This window comes from Leucopleurus acutus (genome assembly GCF_964270905.1).
Source record: "Leucopleurus acutus genome assembly, chromosome: 1".
Lineage (NCBI taxonomy): Eukaryota > Metazoa > Chordata > Mammalia > Artiodactyla > Delphinidae > Leucopleurus > Leucopleurus acutus.
Window position 1 is genome coordinate 30,150,461 of NC_139142.1, and position 16,475 is coordinate 30,166,935.

Here is a 16,475-nt window from a genome sequence, read left to right on the forward strand (position 1 = left end):
GAATTTGCCAGTTACCGGCTTTACACATATGATCCCACTTAATTCTTAAAACAGTATGAGCCTGTTGCTGTTTTACCAGATAGGAAACCAAACGCATTAGGTAATGTACCTAAAGACACAGCCGCTACACAATTGGATGGGATTTGAGTCCAAGTCAAATGCCTTTTTTATTAGAGTATGTTGATTCCTTATGGACAGGTCTGTAGTGGCATAATTCATACAGGGAAAAGGTATTACTGTGCTCTCATTCTTTTAAAATAACACAGTTCATCTTTAACAGTGCCCACGTCTTTACTGTTTAAGTGCATTTCTGACCAAGGTGTGCCACCTTGCACTTTAATGTCGATTTTGTTCGTTCTGGGGAAACAGCACCAGGTGGCTACATATATCTACTGTGAGGTTGTAATCTGCTCAGGTCATTGCTCTGCATTTAACTGGAGGCAAATGGCTTAAGCTTGCTGGGCCTATTTCCTTTGCCCTTGTACTACCATTTTTATCCCCATCTACAGAGTTAGTAATCCAACACAACCCAATCTGTTTATCACCTGCAGCAGACTTGCAGTGCAACCAATTGGCCCCTCCAGTCAGCTCATGGATGAAGATCCTCCATCAATGTAGGTGGCGCCTTCTCCCAGGAACTCACAACCCACGTCCAAGCCCTTCGGAAACCCTCTAAACCAGGTAAAAATCATGGTCTAAACAGACTCCTTAGCTTGCTAATCAGAGTATCTTGTGGCATCCGGTCTTAGCCTGTCTTGTAATTCTAGAATTTGTAGAATTGCTGAACCAAATAAAAGAAAGAAACTATACTGTCAGCTCTCAATTAGCTGCACCACTGGAGAGGAACAGTGACATGGTAGATTTAAAAAATTTGGTTCCATTTGGCTCTGGAATGCATTGTGATTTTTTTCAGTAGATTAACTTTCCTAATTACATTTTGCACAGCCTAATATTAACAGGCATTTGTATTCCCTCAACATACGACATCTAACATCGAGAGTTGGGGAGATGCTGTAGAGGAGTCCAAAACGTGCTGGTCTCAGGGAATGAGTGTTGTTACGGACAATCCGCACACGGGTAATGAAGAGGGTGCTAATTATAAAGTGCTCTGCAAATATTAAATCGTAAGCTGAGAGGGCAAATTAGGAATTCTCTATGGACGTGAACAGACAGCATAAAAGCTTATTAAAATTCTAAAAGGGACAAAGTTTCAAGGATTATCTTGGGTGTTAATGGAGTCTGATGGAAAAATAAGGATACAAGGAGGGTCAGTGCGTTACTGGGTGGTCTTTCAAATAAGAAAGAGAATGGACTTGAGGACATGGGGAGGGGGAAGGGTAAACTGGGATGAAGTGAGAGAGTGGCAATGGACATAGATACACTACAAAATGTAAAATAGCTAGCTAGTGGGAAGCAGCTGCATAGCACAGGGAGATCAGTTCGGTGCTCTGTGACCACCCAGAGGGGTGGGATGGGAAGGGTGGGGGGCGCGGGAGGGAGGAGATATGGGGGTGTATGTGTATGTATAGCTGATTCGCTTTGTTGTGTAGCGGAGGCTAAGAGACCACTGTGGAGCGGTTGTGCTCCAGTAAAGATGTTAAGAAAAGAGAAGAAAGGAAAAGAAAAGAAAAATAAATAAATAAGAAAACCTCAAGCAATAATACCAAAGTGTTTTAAAAGAGTGTTTAAAATGAATTTTATTTGAATTTTACAAGTAGTCTTTAAAGGCTTCAAACAAGAACTCTGTTGCAAAACTCTAATAAATAGCTTGCCCCAAATCCCCAAACAAAATGTAAAACAAAATAAAAACTAAACTCAGAAGGATAAGCAAGACTTCAGAATGCTTGGATGTTAGCAGTATTTCTCATTTACAAAGAGATATCAGGCAATGTACAATCTCCTTCATACAAGTCAAAGAGAGAAAGAGACAGACAATTGAGATCTTTACAGAGCACTCCGAAATCTTCCTATTTCCATGACAGAAATGTCACCAGAAAAAAAGAAAAAAATCCCATGGAGAAATCACAATCGTGAACGAAACTGCAGCATAAAAGTCTAGTGATGGGGGTGCGGGGGAGAAGAGAGGAAAATCCATCCCGTTTCTTTCAGGGATGGAGAGAGAGAGGAATGGGCTGAGATTACTTGGGGCAGGGAACTTCTGAGCAGGTGCCACTGGATAGCTGAACGTTCCCTTAGACCAGAGTTACCACTGAAGGGGCACAGGTGGTAATTTAGTGACAATTGTGAAGGCAAGAAACAAGGCCACCAGGAGCTCCCCTGGGGCCTCTCAGCACTAGTGACCCAGTGTCTCTGTTCTGTGCAGGACTGAGAGCCTTGGAACAATGGCCAGGGGCCCAAAGCAGCTGCATCACTAGACAGGAAAAATAGCACATCAATCATTTCTGCAGCAGAATCCTTTGGATGCCACACAAGGATGCAGAAAATGCTGGGCTGAAATTGTACACTGGGACATGCAGGTCTCAAAAGGCCATTCCATGATCACAGTCATTGCTCCTAACAAGTAAGTATTAAAGTTCACAATTTAACATTCACTTTTCCTAGTTACAAATACTGGTGAAGTCTTGCTTTGGAGAGAAGGATTTACTAATTTATTAATCAGATCATTTTGAGCAAGCTAAAAATACAATTTTGCCACATTGTTATCTTTAAAAATCTCAAACAAAAACTCTACTTTTGACCAAAATGCATATAAATCATATGATTTTTAGTTTGGAGGAATTCTGAAACCAATTACTGTTTGGAGCCAGGAGGCTACAGAAAGGCTGATCCCACTTTAGAGGGACTGACTTAAGCCAAACAAAAAGGGCTCCAGCTCAGAGGAGCACACAGCACCTGGGACCATCTTCCCAGGGAAAGGAAGAAGTAGTGATGTCATAATGCAGGATGGGAAAGGGGTGTGGCCCACAGCCTCCGTCTCTGCCTCTCTCTGGTTCACTGATTTGTTATTGACAAGTAACCCCGTTCCTGCTCATCTCTGTAAGATCCTGCTCATCTCTGTAAGATAGGGACAGACATCACTAGCTCATGCACAAGCCATTCGAGGGAGGTAGGCATTTTCTCAAAGCACCTCCCTCCCCAGGCATTTTAGGAACGAAGGTAAGAAAATCCCCCTCCCCAAATAAACAGTTTTTAAAAACTTTATTTTCTTCCTAGGAATAATGACATTTGTCAGGATACTGAGGGAAAGCTTGGGTTACCTGAAATAGATAAGAAAGAGCTGATGGAAATAGAGGCAGATGGGCCAGTGGGGGGAACCCTGGTCCTAGCCCCAGTTTCTTTTTAAATACATAACAGATAAAGATATTGTGCAAAAAAATAAAGACATTCACATTTTAGCAGTTAAACTTTTATTTTACTTTTTAAAATTTTTATTTACCTTTTTCTTTTTCTTTTCTACAAAAGGCAGATAATGATTGTTGATCTGCAATTGTTGTGTTGTGCGCTCCCCTAAAGGGGGCAAAGTTGGGAGCTGGGGCGGGAGCTCGGAGGATGCCTTCCTGGCGGCACTAAGGGGCGCGCGCCCCTGCGGCCCCCCCTCCCGGCCTAGCTCATGTCGATGGTGTTGAAGACCCACTCTGTGAACTTCTTCAGCTTGTCGGAGGCGTTCTGGGATTCCTCCTGCAGCCTCAGGTTGTCCTCTCGCAAGTGCTGAACCTCCGCCTGAAGGTGCGCTTTGTCTTCTTTTTCCTGGGAGGGCGAGCAGAGCAGGAAAGAACTAAGAGGGTGGCCTCACCCTGCCCAGCCGTTAGGGGTGGCTGTGGATCTGCGTGCGCCCTTCACCCCCTTCCCTCCTGCATTCCACTCAAGAGCTGTCCATGTGGCCTGGTGCTGGGCCTTAAGATGCTCTCACCCAGGGAACGGGACTCCCATAGCATCCGCTACAGGCTGATTTTGGAATGTAAACACATGACTGAGTAGTTTAATGTCTTTGTTAAGCTGTAAGGAATAAGGGCTGTCTTACATTTTAGACGATTGTTCTGGGGGCTCCTGTGTTTGTTAATATAAAGCCACTCAAGAAACAAACAAACAGCATCTAATTCTTTTGGTGCAAGAGCCTGAATAGCAGTGAGGACACGTGGGTCTGGGCTATGGACCAGGGGTGGGGAGGCTGGGAGAGGGCTGGCTGAGGTCTAAAGGCGTTCACAAAAAAGGGAACGCTTTTTCTGTGCGTGTGACAATGAAAGCTTTCTTGCACTATGTGTGTCAGTGGGAACCAAGCTCTAAGCTCCCTAAACATGTGTACGGAGAAAGTAGGGAAAACAACACATCTTATTCCACGAACAAACACTGCTGACAAAGGGCTCTCACGGTTCAAGGGCAGCTTGCATGGACTGGGTGACCTGCTTTGAGAACATGGTTTACCTTCTTCAGATCTTCTCGAAGCAACTTCAGCATACCTTCCAGCTGGTCCACTTTAGAAGCCAGAGTGGGAGAGGAATTTTTACTGCTGGGAACAAGAAACAAAAGACCTTGCTGGCAGGACCCTCCATGGCTGGCTTTGTTTGGCATTTTTTTTTTTTAAGGAGGCGACTGAATTTACAAAATGGTTTTCAATGTCAAATTACTCAGTGTGGTGACACAACCGTGCATTTAAAAAAGAAAATGGCAGTCTTAATAAAAGGTAATACAAGTGTGAACTACAGCCAATCAATGGCTTCCTTTGTTTAAGATGCTGCATCTTTGTGACAATATAGGACAGTAAGTGAAAATGGTCTCTTTGGCAGCACAAGAACAACTTTCTGGCAGACACAACTGTCAAACAGTGAAATGAGTATCTCTTTAGAGGCTCTAAGAAGAGGAGAGTTACTCCTCTGTGTGTGCATGTTGGCTGGGGGAGGGTTAGGGCAGGCTCTACGTTGGGGCAACCCAAGTAAGTAAAGCCTGTGGCCACTCACCCGGTGGCGACTAAGTCATCGGGCCCACGTCTTAACTTAGACTAGTTTAAATATCTTCAAATATTAAAAAAATAAGGCTACATCTTTCAGAAGCTTCTCAGTCCAACCTTAATGTCTTAAGCTCTTCGCTATTATGATCAGCAAACTCTACGGCCCACAGTTTTCTTATTTTCTCCCATTTCATTTAAGTGCTAAAAATGCCATGCCAGTGGAGCATCAAAAGGAAGAGGAGTTAGAGGACGAGAAGGCCATGTAACCAGCTGGACAGATGACACAGCTTGGCAGGGGCTGAAGACCTGTCAACTCTCCCTCCCAGACTCTCCTCTACTTGAATTCAAGCTCCAAAAAGTTTCCAGGTGAGTTCTAGCCAGAAACACAACCTCAGCCTCACACAACCAAAAATCTGAAGGCTTCCATGGAACCAACTGGCAGCTGCCTCTTTCCAGAGGTAAAGGGGAAGAGGTGGTGACTCTGAACTCTTGGCGTCATGAAATAAAAGGTATTCTTTACTTTAAAAATCAAAGTTCAAGTTGGAATTCCTGACCTAAAATAAGCTGTGTCAACGTCTTCTGCTAATTCTAGGTCCACAGCAAGCCCACAGTGGCATGGAGTGTCCCAAGGCTGTAAATAAAATGGAATGATAATGACCTCCTCACTTCTAAGAAAGACAGGACGACCAATTAAAAGCTGACAGTGAATGGATTTTAAAAGGGAAGTGGTCAGCTGCAATCCACCGCACCTCACAAGTAGGTCAGGTTTGGATGGGTTGAAGGCCAAGGATGTGACAGAATAAGAGTGGTGTTGAACAGAAAACACTGAGGCTGGGGATGGGGGCAGGGCTGTCCTTCACAAGCCGTTGAATCCACAGTCCCCGCTCCTGGCAGGGCTGACGCAGCCACTGCAGGCTGTTTGTTAGTAACTCTCTGTGGCGTATCTTGACTTCTGAAGGTCTGCAGAATGAATTCTGTGACTGTGAGTGCACTGATAATCTTTAAGAACATATTTAACCCCATTCGCATTTGCTCATCCACACCGAACGAAGACCCAATCATCATCCTCATCTTAAGCTTCTACAGGTTCTACAAAGATTTAGGAGCCGCTTAATAATCCTTTCTCAGAACAGTCTTTGCTCACTCAGACTTCTCTTCATCCTAAAAAGGGACATTTGGGGCTCTCCCCTCGACTCTGCAATTTTTAAAAAAGTTCTCAACAGCCAAACTAACTGCCTCTTTCCTTCCCCAACTGTCCCAACAATAGGATAAATGCAGCATCTGTTACACTCACAACAAACAATCCATTGCTCTTCTACTTCCTCTTGAAGAGGGTTTCCTTACAGACTTGCTTCAGAAGTCTTCAAGCACAAGTCGCCGGTATATCTGTGCAAACCTATGCCAACCTCACTCTTCCCGTTACTGGCTGTTTCTGACCAAGTTTTCTAGATACCTGGATTCTTATCCATCATCAAAAGGTTTGAAGAGATTTCAAATTGATGAAATTATTCTCCATTAGGGAGGGCTTACTATGTGTCCACGGCTGACTGCTGGGATGCTTTAATATATAGGAACAGCACACATTTATCCAACAACCTCACCATTTGACACTGAGGGGGAAATGGAAAAGTCAATCTCTACATAGTTAAGTAGAAGTCAGAGTCCATGCCCTTAACTCAGCTACTGCGTTTAACTTCTTAGTTTACATAAATCTTACCTATCCCGGTGACCCAGTTCTAATGTAGGTCTGAAGCAGAACGTTGGGAGCTGCTAAGATGCAGGCACATTTACAAGCATGACCAACTGACAGCTTCAAAACTGGCAGACTCAAAACCCAGGCTCAAGGACTAAACGCACAGGAGTCCGAGGATGTTCAGCACACATGACTTCCCTTACCTTACCTAATAAACCCTGAGGATAGAAATGTACGACGGCATTAAATAATAATGAATATTCACAATGATGACTTTTAAGCCATCAAGAACAGTTTCATGGTGTTTAGAGTATTTGGTTACAAAGCATTTGAACAAAAAGTGACGTGTCTGGCACCGGAGTGATGACCTTCATTCAGCTGCTACATGTGGCCTCCATCGCCTCTTCCCCACACCTGCGGTCTGTCACTAATGGAGGTGATGTGTGGTGTGGAGTGGTACCCTCGCCACTGGATGACTAACCTGCTGTAAGACTTCATCTGGGCCAGAGCCTGCTCTTCAAGCTGGTCATTGTTGGATGCAGCACTCAGAGGGCGATGGTTTTCATCACTAGCAGCAAAGAACGAGGCTCTCTGGACTGAAACGGAGAGAAGAAACCATTCAGTATTTTGGAACTGGATCCTGGGCCCTCTCTATGGGGGCCCTCCATTTCTAAAAGAAATGGCCTACACGCACAGTCAGATCTAATCAAGGGGCAGGAATGCATCGGAAACCTTATCTCCCAACCCTTGTAGGAAAATTTTTTTACTGTTTTATCTGGAAGAGGATAGTAACATTGTAATTTCTCTTTTAAAAACAGTTGTTGTGACTCAGCTTCTATTCCAGCTTTTCCCTTGCTCATAAACGTACCATTCTATTGTTTCCCTGGAAACAGGCCTCGTGCCAAATTTCCAGACCGATGCTTTCCACTCAGTGACAACATAAAGCGCATTAAAGAGCTAGTACTAAGCTTCCTGAGGCTTCCTCCAGTATGTTTTCCCTAAGACTCCTGGCCACCTTGGTGGGCTTTAGCCTAGGCCCACACCACCTCTGTTTCAAAATACACAGACTTCAGGCTTGAGCCAAGAAACAAAATCAAATTAAAAAAAAAATCTCCCACTGAAAAACCAAAACTTCTTTGCAGCAACATGGGTGGACCTAGAGATTGTCATCCTGAGCGAAGTAAGTCAGAGAAAGACAAATATGTGGAATCTAAAAACAGGGTACTAATAAACTTATCTACAAAACAGAAGTAGAGTTGCAGATGTAGAAAACAAACTTATGGAGGGAGAACGAGGGGAAGATGGCGGAAGAGTAAGACGCGGAGACCACCTTCCTCCCCACAGATACACCAGAAATACATCTCCATGTGGAACAACTACAGAACACCTACTGAATGCTGGCAGAAGACCTCAGACCTCCCAAAAGGTAACAAACTCCCCACGTACCTGGGTAGGGTAAAAGAAAAAACGAAAAAACAGAGACAAAAGAATAGGGACGGAACCTGCACCAGTGGGAGGGAGCTGTGAAGGAGGAAAGGTTTCCACATACTAGAAGCCCCTTTGCGGGTGGAGACTGCGGGTTGCGGCGGGGGGGGAGCTTCGAAGCCGCGGAGGAGAGCACAGCAACAGGGGTGCGGAGGGCAAAGCGCAGAAACTCCCGCACAGAGGATCAGTGCCGACCGGCACTCACCAGGCTGAGAGGCTTGTCTGCTCACCCACCGGGGCGGGTGGGGCTGCGAGCTGAGGCTCGGGCTTTGGTCGGAGCGCAGGGAGAGGACTGGGGTTGGCGGCGTGAACACAGCCTGAAGGGGATAGTGCACCACGGCTAGCCGGGAGGGAGTCCGGGAAAAGGTCTGGAGCTGCCGAAGAGGCAAGAGACTTTTTCTTCCCTCTTTGTTTCCTGGTGCGCGAGGAGAGGGGATTAAGAGCGCTGCTTAAAGGAGCTCCAGAGACGGGCGCGAGCCGCAGCTATCAGCGCGGACCCCAGAGCCGGGCATGAGACGCTAAGGCCGCTGCTGCCGCCACCAGGAAGCTTGTGTGCGAGCACGGGTCACTATCCACATCCCCCTTCCCGGGAGCCTGTGCAGCCCGCCACTGCCAGGTTCCCGGGATCCAGAGACAACTTCCCCGGGAGAACACACGGCGAACCTCAGGCTGGTGCAACGTCATGCCAGCCTCTGCCGCCGCAGGCCCGCCCCGCACTCCGTGCCCCTCCCTCCCACCCTGGCCTGAGTGAGCCAGAGCCCCCGAATCAGCGGCTCCTTTAACCCCATCCTGTCTGAGCGAAAAACAGACGCCCTCCAGCGACCTACACGCAGAGGCGGGACCAAATCCACAGCTGAACCCCGGGAGCTGTGAGAGCAAAGAAGAGAAAGGGAAATCTCTCCCAGCAGCCTCAGAAGCAGCGGATTAAAGCTCCACAATCAACTTGATGTACTCTGCATCTGTGGAATACCTGAATAGACAATGAATCATCCCAAACTGAGGAGGTGGACTTTGAGAGCAAGATTTATGATTTTTTCCCCTTTTCCTCTTTTTGTGTGTATGTTTCTGTGTGAGATTTTGTCTGTATAGCTTTGCTTCGACCATTTGTCCTAAGGTTCTATTCGTCCTTTTCTTAAAAATATTTTTTAATATTTTTTTTAATTTAATAACTTTATTATATTTTACTCTATTTTATTTTACTTTATCTTCCTTCTTTCTTTCTTTTTTCCTTCCTTCCCTCCTTTATTCCTTCCTCCCACCGTCCCTCCCTCCTTCCTTCCTTTCTTTCTTCCTACTTCTACTAATTCTCTCTACTTTTTCTCCCTTTTATTCTGAGCCGTGTGGAGGAAAGGCTCTTGGTGCCGCAGCCAGGAGTCAGTGCTGTGCCTCTGATGTGGGAGAGCCAACTTCAGGACACTGGTCCACAAGAGACCTCCCAGCTCCACATGATATCAAACAGCAAAAATCTCCCAGAGATCTCCATCTCAACGCCAGCACCCAACTTCACTCAACGACCAGCAAGCGACAGTGCTGGACACCCTATGCCAAACAACTAGCAAGACAGGAACACAACCCCAGCCATTAGCAGAGAGGCTAACTAAAATCATAATAAGTCCACAGACACCCCAAAACACACCACCAGACATGGACCTGCCCACCAGAAAGACAAGATCCAGCCTCACTCACCAGAACACAAGCACTAGTCCCCTCCACCAGGAAGCCTACACAACCCCCTGAACCAACCTTAGCCACTGGGGACAGACACCAAAAACAACGGGAACTACGAACCTGCAGCCTGCAAAAAGGAGACCCCAAACACAGTAAGATAAGCAAAATAAGACAGAAAAACACACCGCAGATGAAGGAGCAAGATAAAAACCCACCACACCTAACAAATGAAGAGGAAATAGGCAGTCTACCTGAAAAAGAATTCAGAATAATGATAGTAAAGATGATCCAAAATCTTGGAAATAGAATAGACAAAATGCAAGAAACATTTAACAAGGACCTAGAAGAACTAAAGATGAAACAAGCAATGATGAACAACACAATAAATGAAATGAAAAATACTCTAGATGGGATCAATAGCAGAATAACTGAGACAGAAGAACGGATAAGTGACCTGGAAGATAAAATAGTGGAAATAACCACTGCAGAGCAGAATAAAGAAAAGAGAATGAAAAGAACTGAGGACAGTCTCAGAGACCTCTGGGACAACCTTAAACGCACCAACATTCGAATAACAGGGGTTCCAGAAGAAGAAGAGAAAAAGAAAGGGAGTGAGAAAATATTTGAAGAGATCATAGTTGAAAACTTCCCTAAAATGGGAAAGGAAATAGTTAATCAAGTCCAGGAAGCACAGAGAGTCCCATACAGGATAAATCCAAGGAGAAATACGCCAAGACACATATTAATCAAACTGTCAAAAATTAAATACAAAGAAAACATATTAAAAGCAGCAAGGGGAAAACAACAAATAACACACAAGGGAATCCCCATAAGGTTAACAGCTGATCTTTCAGCAGAAACTCTGCAAGCCAGAAGGGACTGGCAGGACATATTTAAAGTGATGAAGGAGAAAAACCTGCAACCAAGATTACGCTACCCAGCAAGGATCTCATTCAGATTTGATGGAGAAATTAAAACCTTTACAGACAAGCAAAAGTTGAGAGAGTTCAGCACCACCAAACCAGCTTTACAACAAATGCTAAAGGAACTTCTCTAGGCAAGAAGCACAAGGGAAGGAAGAGACCTACAATAACGAACCCAAAACAATCTAGAAAATGGAAATAGGAACATACATATCGATAATTACCTTAAATGTAAATGGATTAAATGCTCCAACCAAAAGACACAGATTGGCTGAATGGATACAAAAATAAGACCCATATATATGCTGTCTACAAGAGACCCACTTCAGAGCTAGAGACACATACAGACTGAAAGTAAGGGGATGGAAAAAGATATTCCAAGCAAATGGAAACCAAAAGAAAGCTGGAGTAGCAATTCTCATATCAGACAAAATAGACTTTAAAATAAAGACTATTACAAGAGACAAAGAAGGCCACTACATAATGATCAAGGGATCTATCCAAGAAGAAGATATAACAATTGTAAATATTTATGCACCCAACATAGGAGCACCTCAATATATAAGGCAAATACTAACAGCCATAAAAGGGGAAATCGACAGTAACACATTCATAGTAGGGGACTTTAACACCCCACTTTCACCAACGGACAGATCATCCAAAATGAAAATAAATAAGGAAACACAAGCTTTAAATGATACATTAAACAAGATGGACTTAATTGATATTTATAGGACATTCCATCCAGAAACAACAGAATACACATTTTTCTCAAGTGCTCATGGAACATTCTCCAGGATAGATCATATCTTAAGTCACAAATCAAGTCTTGGTAAATTTTAAAAAATTGAAATTGTATCAAGTATCTTTTCCAACCACAAAGCTATGAGACTAGATATAAATTACAGGAAAAGATCTGTAAAAAATACAAACACATGGAGGCTAAACAAGACACTACTTAATAACGAAGTGATCACTGAAGAAATCAAAGAGGAAATCAAAAAATACCTAGAAACAAATGACAGTGGAGACACGACGACCCAAAACCTATGGGATGCAGCCAAAGCAGTTGTAAGAGGGAAGTTAATAGCAATACAAGCCCACCTTAAGAAACAGGAAACATCTCAAATAAACAACCTAACCCTGCACCTAAAGCAATTAGAGAAAGAAGAACAAAAAAACCCCAAAGTTAGCGGAAGGAAAGATATCATAAAAATCAGATAAGGAATAAATGAAAAAGAAATGAAGGAAATGATAGCAAAGATCAATAACACTAAAAGCTGGTTCTCTGAGAACATAAACAAAATTGATCAACCATTAGCCAGACTCACGAAGAAAAAAAGGGAGAAGACTCAAATCAATAGAATTAGAAATGAAAAAGGAGAAGTAACAACTGACACTGCAGAAATACAAAAGATCGTGAGAGATTACTACAAGCAACTCTATGCCAATAAAATGGACAACCTGGAAGAAATGGACAAATTCTTAGAAATGCACAACCTGCCAAGACTGAATCAGGAAGAAATAGAAAATATGAACAGACCAATCACAAGCACTGAAATTGAAACTGTGATTAAAAATCTTCCAACAAACAAAAGCCCAGGACCAGATGGCTTCACAGGCGAATTCTATCAAACATTAGGAGGAGAGCTAACACCTATCCTTCTCAAACTCTTCCAAAATATAGCAGAGGGAGGAACACTCCCAAATTCATTTTACAAGGCCACCATCACCTTGATACCAAAACCAGACAAGGACGTCACAAAGAAAGAAAACTACAGGCCAATATCACTGATGAACATAGATGCAAAAACCCTCAACAAAATACTAGCAAACAGAATCCAACAGCACATTAAAAGGATCATACACCATGATCAAGTGGGGTTTATTCCAGGAATGCAAGGATTCTTCAAAATAGACAAATCAATAAACGTGATACACCATATTAACAAACTGAAGGATAAAAACCATATGATCATCTCAATAGATGCAGAGAAAGCTTTCGACAAAATTCAACACCCATTTATGATAAAAACCCTGCAGAAAGTAGGCATAGAGGGAACTTTCCTCAACATAATAAAGGCCATATAGGACAAACCCACAGCCAACATCATCCTCAATGGTGAAAAACTGAAAGCATTTCCACTAAGATCAGGAACAAGACAAAGTTGCCCACTCTCCCCACTCATATTCAACATAGTTTTGGAAGTTTTAGCCACAGCAATCAGAGAAGAAAAGGAAATAAAAGGAATCCAAATCAGAAAAGAAGAAGTCAAGCTGTCACTGTTTGCAGATGACATGGTACTATACAAAGAGAATCTTAAAGATGCTACCAGAAAACTACTAGAGCTCATCAATGAATTTGGTAAAGTTGCAGGATACAAAATTAATTCACAGAAATCTCTTGTATTCCTATACACTAATGATGAAAAATCTGAAAGTGAAATCAAGAAAACACTCCCATTTACCATTGCAACAGAAAGAATAAAATATCTAGGAATAAACCTACCTAAGGAGACAAAAGACCTGTATGCAGAAAATTATAAGACACTGATGAAAGAAATTAAAGATGATACAAATAGACGGAGAGATATACCACGTTCTTGGATTGGAAGAATCAACATTGTGAAAATGACTCTACCACCCATAGCAATCTACCGATTCAATACAATCCCTATCAAACTACCACTGGCATTCTTTTCAGAACTAGAACAAAGACTTCCACAATTTGTATGGAAACACAAAAGACCCCGAATAGCCAAAGCAATCTTGAGAACGAAAAACGGAGCTGGAGGAATCAGGATCCCTGACTTCAGAGTATACTACAAAGGTACAGTAATCAGGACACTATGGTACTGGCACAAAAACAGAAACATAGATCAATGGAACAGGATAGAAAGCCCAGAGCTAAACCCACGCACATATGGTCACCTTATCTTTGATAAAGGAGGCAGGAATGTATAGTGGAGAAAGGACAGCCTCTTCAATATTGGTGCTAGGAAAACTGGACAGCTACATGTAAAAGTATGAGATTAGATCACTCCCTAACACCATACACAAAAATAAGCTCAAAATGGATAAAAGACCTAAATGTAGGCCAGAAACTATCAAAGTCTTAGAGGAAAACATAGGCAGAACACTCTATGACATAAATCACAGCAAGATCCTTTTTGACCCACCTCCTAGGGAAATGGAAATAAAAACAAAAATAAAGAAATGGGACCTAATGAAACCTCAGAGCTTTTGCACAGCAAAGGAAACCATAAACAAGACCAAAGACAACCCTCAGTTGGGAGAAAATATTTGCAAATGAAGTAACTGACAAAGGATTAATTTTCAAAATTTACAAGCAGCTCATGCAGCTCAATAACAAAAAAACAAACAACCCAATCCAAAAATGGGCAGAAGACCTAAATAGACATTTCTCCAAAGAAGATATACAGACTGCCAACAAACACATGAAGGAATGCTCAACATCATTAATCATTAGAGAAATGCAAATCAAAACCACAATGAGATATCATCTCACACCAATCAGAATGGCCATCATCAAAAAATCTAGAAACAATAAATGCTGGAGAGGGTGTGGAGAAAAGGGAACACTCCTGCACTGCTGGTAGGAATGTGAATTGGTACAGCCACTATGGAGAACAGCATGGAGGTTCCTTAAAAAACTACAAATAGAACTACCATATGACCCAGCAATCCCACTACTGGGCATATACCCTGAGAAAACCAAAATTCAAAAAGAGTCATGTACCAAAATGTTCACTGCAGCTCTATTTACAATAGCCTGGAGATGGAAACAATCTAAGTGTCCATCATCGGATGAATGGATAAAGAAGATGTGGCGCATATATACAATGGAATATTACTCTGCCATAAAAAGAAACGAAATTGAGCTATTTGTAATGAGGTGGATAGACCTAGAGTCTGTCATACAGAGTGAAGTAAGTCAGAAAGAGAAAGACAAATACTGTATGCTAACACATATGTATGGAATTTAAGGAAAAAAAAAGTCATGAAGAACCTAGGGGTAAGACAGGAATAAAGACACAGACCTACTAGAGAACGGACATGAGGATATGGGGAGGGGGAAGGGTGAGCTGTGACAAAGCGAGAGAGAGGCATGGACATATATACACTACCAAACGTAAGGTAGATAGCTAGTGGGAAGCAGCCGCATAGCACAGGGAGATCAGCTCGGTGCTTTGTGACCGCCTGGAGGGGTGGGATAGGGAGGGTGGGAAGGAGGGAGACGCAAGAGGGAAGAGATATGGGAACATATGTATATGTATAACTGATTCACTTTGTTATAAAGCAGAAACTAACACACCACTGTGAAGCAATTATACCCCAATAAATATGTTAAAGAAAAAAAAAAGAAAACAAACTTATGGTTACCAGGGGGTAAGGGGGGGAGGGATAAATTGGGAGATTGCGATTGACATGTACACACTACTATATATAAAACAGATAACTAATAAGGACCTAGTGTATAGCACAGGGAACTCAATACTCTGTAATGTCCTATATGGGAAAAGAATCAAAAAAAGAATGGGTATATGTATATGTAGAACTGATTCATTTTGCTGTACACCTGAAACTAACACAACATTGTAAATCAACTGTACTCCAATAAAAATTAAAACAAAAAACAGAACTGTGATTTTATATGAAGGAGAGTGACCAACACATTGAAATTGACAATCAAGTTAGTCCTGGGGAATTGCCATCAGCTAATATGGGGATTCACTGTTCACTGCTCTGTGGTTGTCTGACTCCTGAATTCCATGGCCTAGGCAATTGGCTCCCCCAAACTGGAGCTTGACTGAAGAGCAACTTTCAATCCTTCCAAGTAAGGGCAATAAAGCAAAACCTCAAAACCAATCATCTGCTAGCACCATCATTTTACAAAGACCATTTTAGCCTCAAAAAATCGGGACGGGCAACCTCAGAGTCAGCCTATCAAAAAAAGACCTCTGACAACCTCATGTCAACACACACAGCAATACTTTTAGTTTTTTTCTATTTCAGCAGAGCAGGTCAGCACTAGTCTAAGGGCCTGCACTGAAGGACCACCGGCTTAACGCAAGCACACAGCAAGTAGGTTGACGTAGGAACGAAGCAGGCAGAAAGCACACCTGCTACCACACACCCGAGAGATGAGTGAGAAGAGCAGAGGAAGGAGCCTGGGGCCGGGCCAAGCAGGACAAGCATCCTAACAGATCCAACTGTGCGTTGAGCAGTGACGTCTTCACGACGTGATAAAAAACTCTTCCGGACACGTGCTGTTTTCATTCAAGTGACAGTTGGGATTCCCCTGCACTCTGCCCTTCTCAGGTACAGGGAGGCGAGGCATCCGTGTGACGAATTCCTATGTAGAGGAAACACTGGGTTCCACCTGATTAAATCTGACAGTGGGGGCCCCTACCAAGTGCTCAAGAACTGTTAGCTCAACTGGTTTCTGGCTGTGATGGTAAAATGTGTGTCCAGAGCACCCACACTGCCCAGGACCTCAGTGTGGCCCAGCCCGGACCGTCAGTAGACTCACCCTCATATGCCTTGGCGGCGTCCACCAGGTTGGACCAATCCAAATCCGCAGCAGCGTCGGGCAGGGGCATGAGGCCGGGGTCGGGAATGGGCGGCCTTTGGGTCTCCTGGATGTCATTGAGGGAGCTGTCCGAGGCCGAGAACTCTCCTGCAGGAAGGGACAAGGGATAAGCTGCTTCTCATGCCCACAGGAGAACCACTCGAAGTTTTACCCATTTTCTGTTACAATATATTTGTCAGTCATTTG

The 16,475-nt window shown here is 43.3% G+C and overlaps 1 protein-coding gene across 1 annotated transcript in view; it reads right to left on the minus strand.

The window, feature by feature from the left end:
* Window positions 1-1,516: 1,516 nt before the first annotated feature.
* The window catches only part of SIPA1L1 (signal induced proliferation associated 1 like 1), a 377,254-nt gene continuing 362,295 nt past the window's right edge, over window positions 1,517-16,475 (minus strand). The window contains exons 22-26 of the mRNA XM_082844854.1: window positions 16,230-16,376; window positions 7,081-7,195; window positions 4,384-4,468; window positions 3,596-3,708; window positions 1,517-2,514 (exon numbers count right to left, since the gene is read on the minus strand). Coding sequence (XP_082700980.1) covers window positions 2,481-2,514; window positions 3,596-3,708; window positions 4,384-4,468; window positions 7,081-7,195; window positions 16,230-16,376 — 494 coding nt within the window. The 3' untranslated portion in view covers window positions 1,517-2,480. The remainder of the gene's footprint in view (window positions 2,515-3,595; window positions 3,709-4,383; window positions 4,469-7,080; window positions 7,196-16,229; window positions 16,377-16,475) is intronic.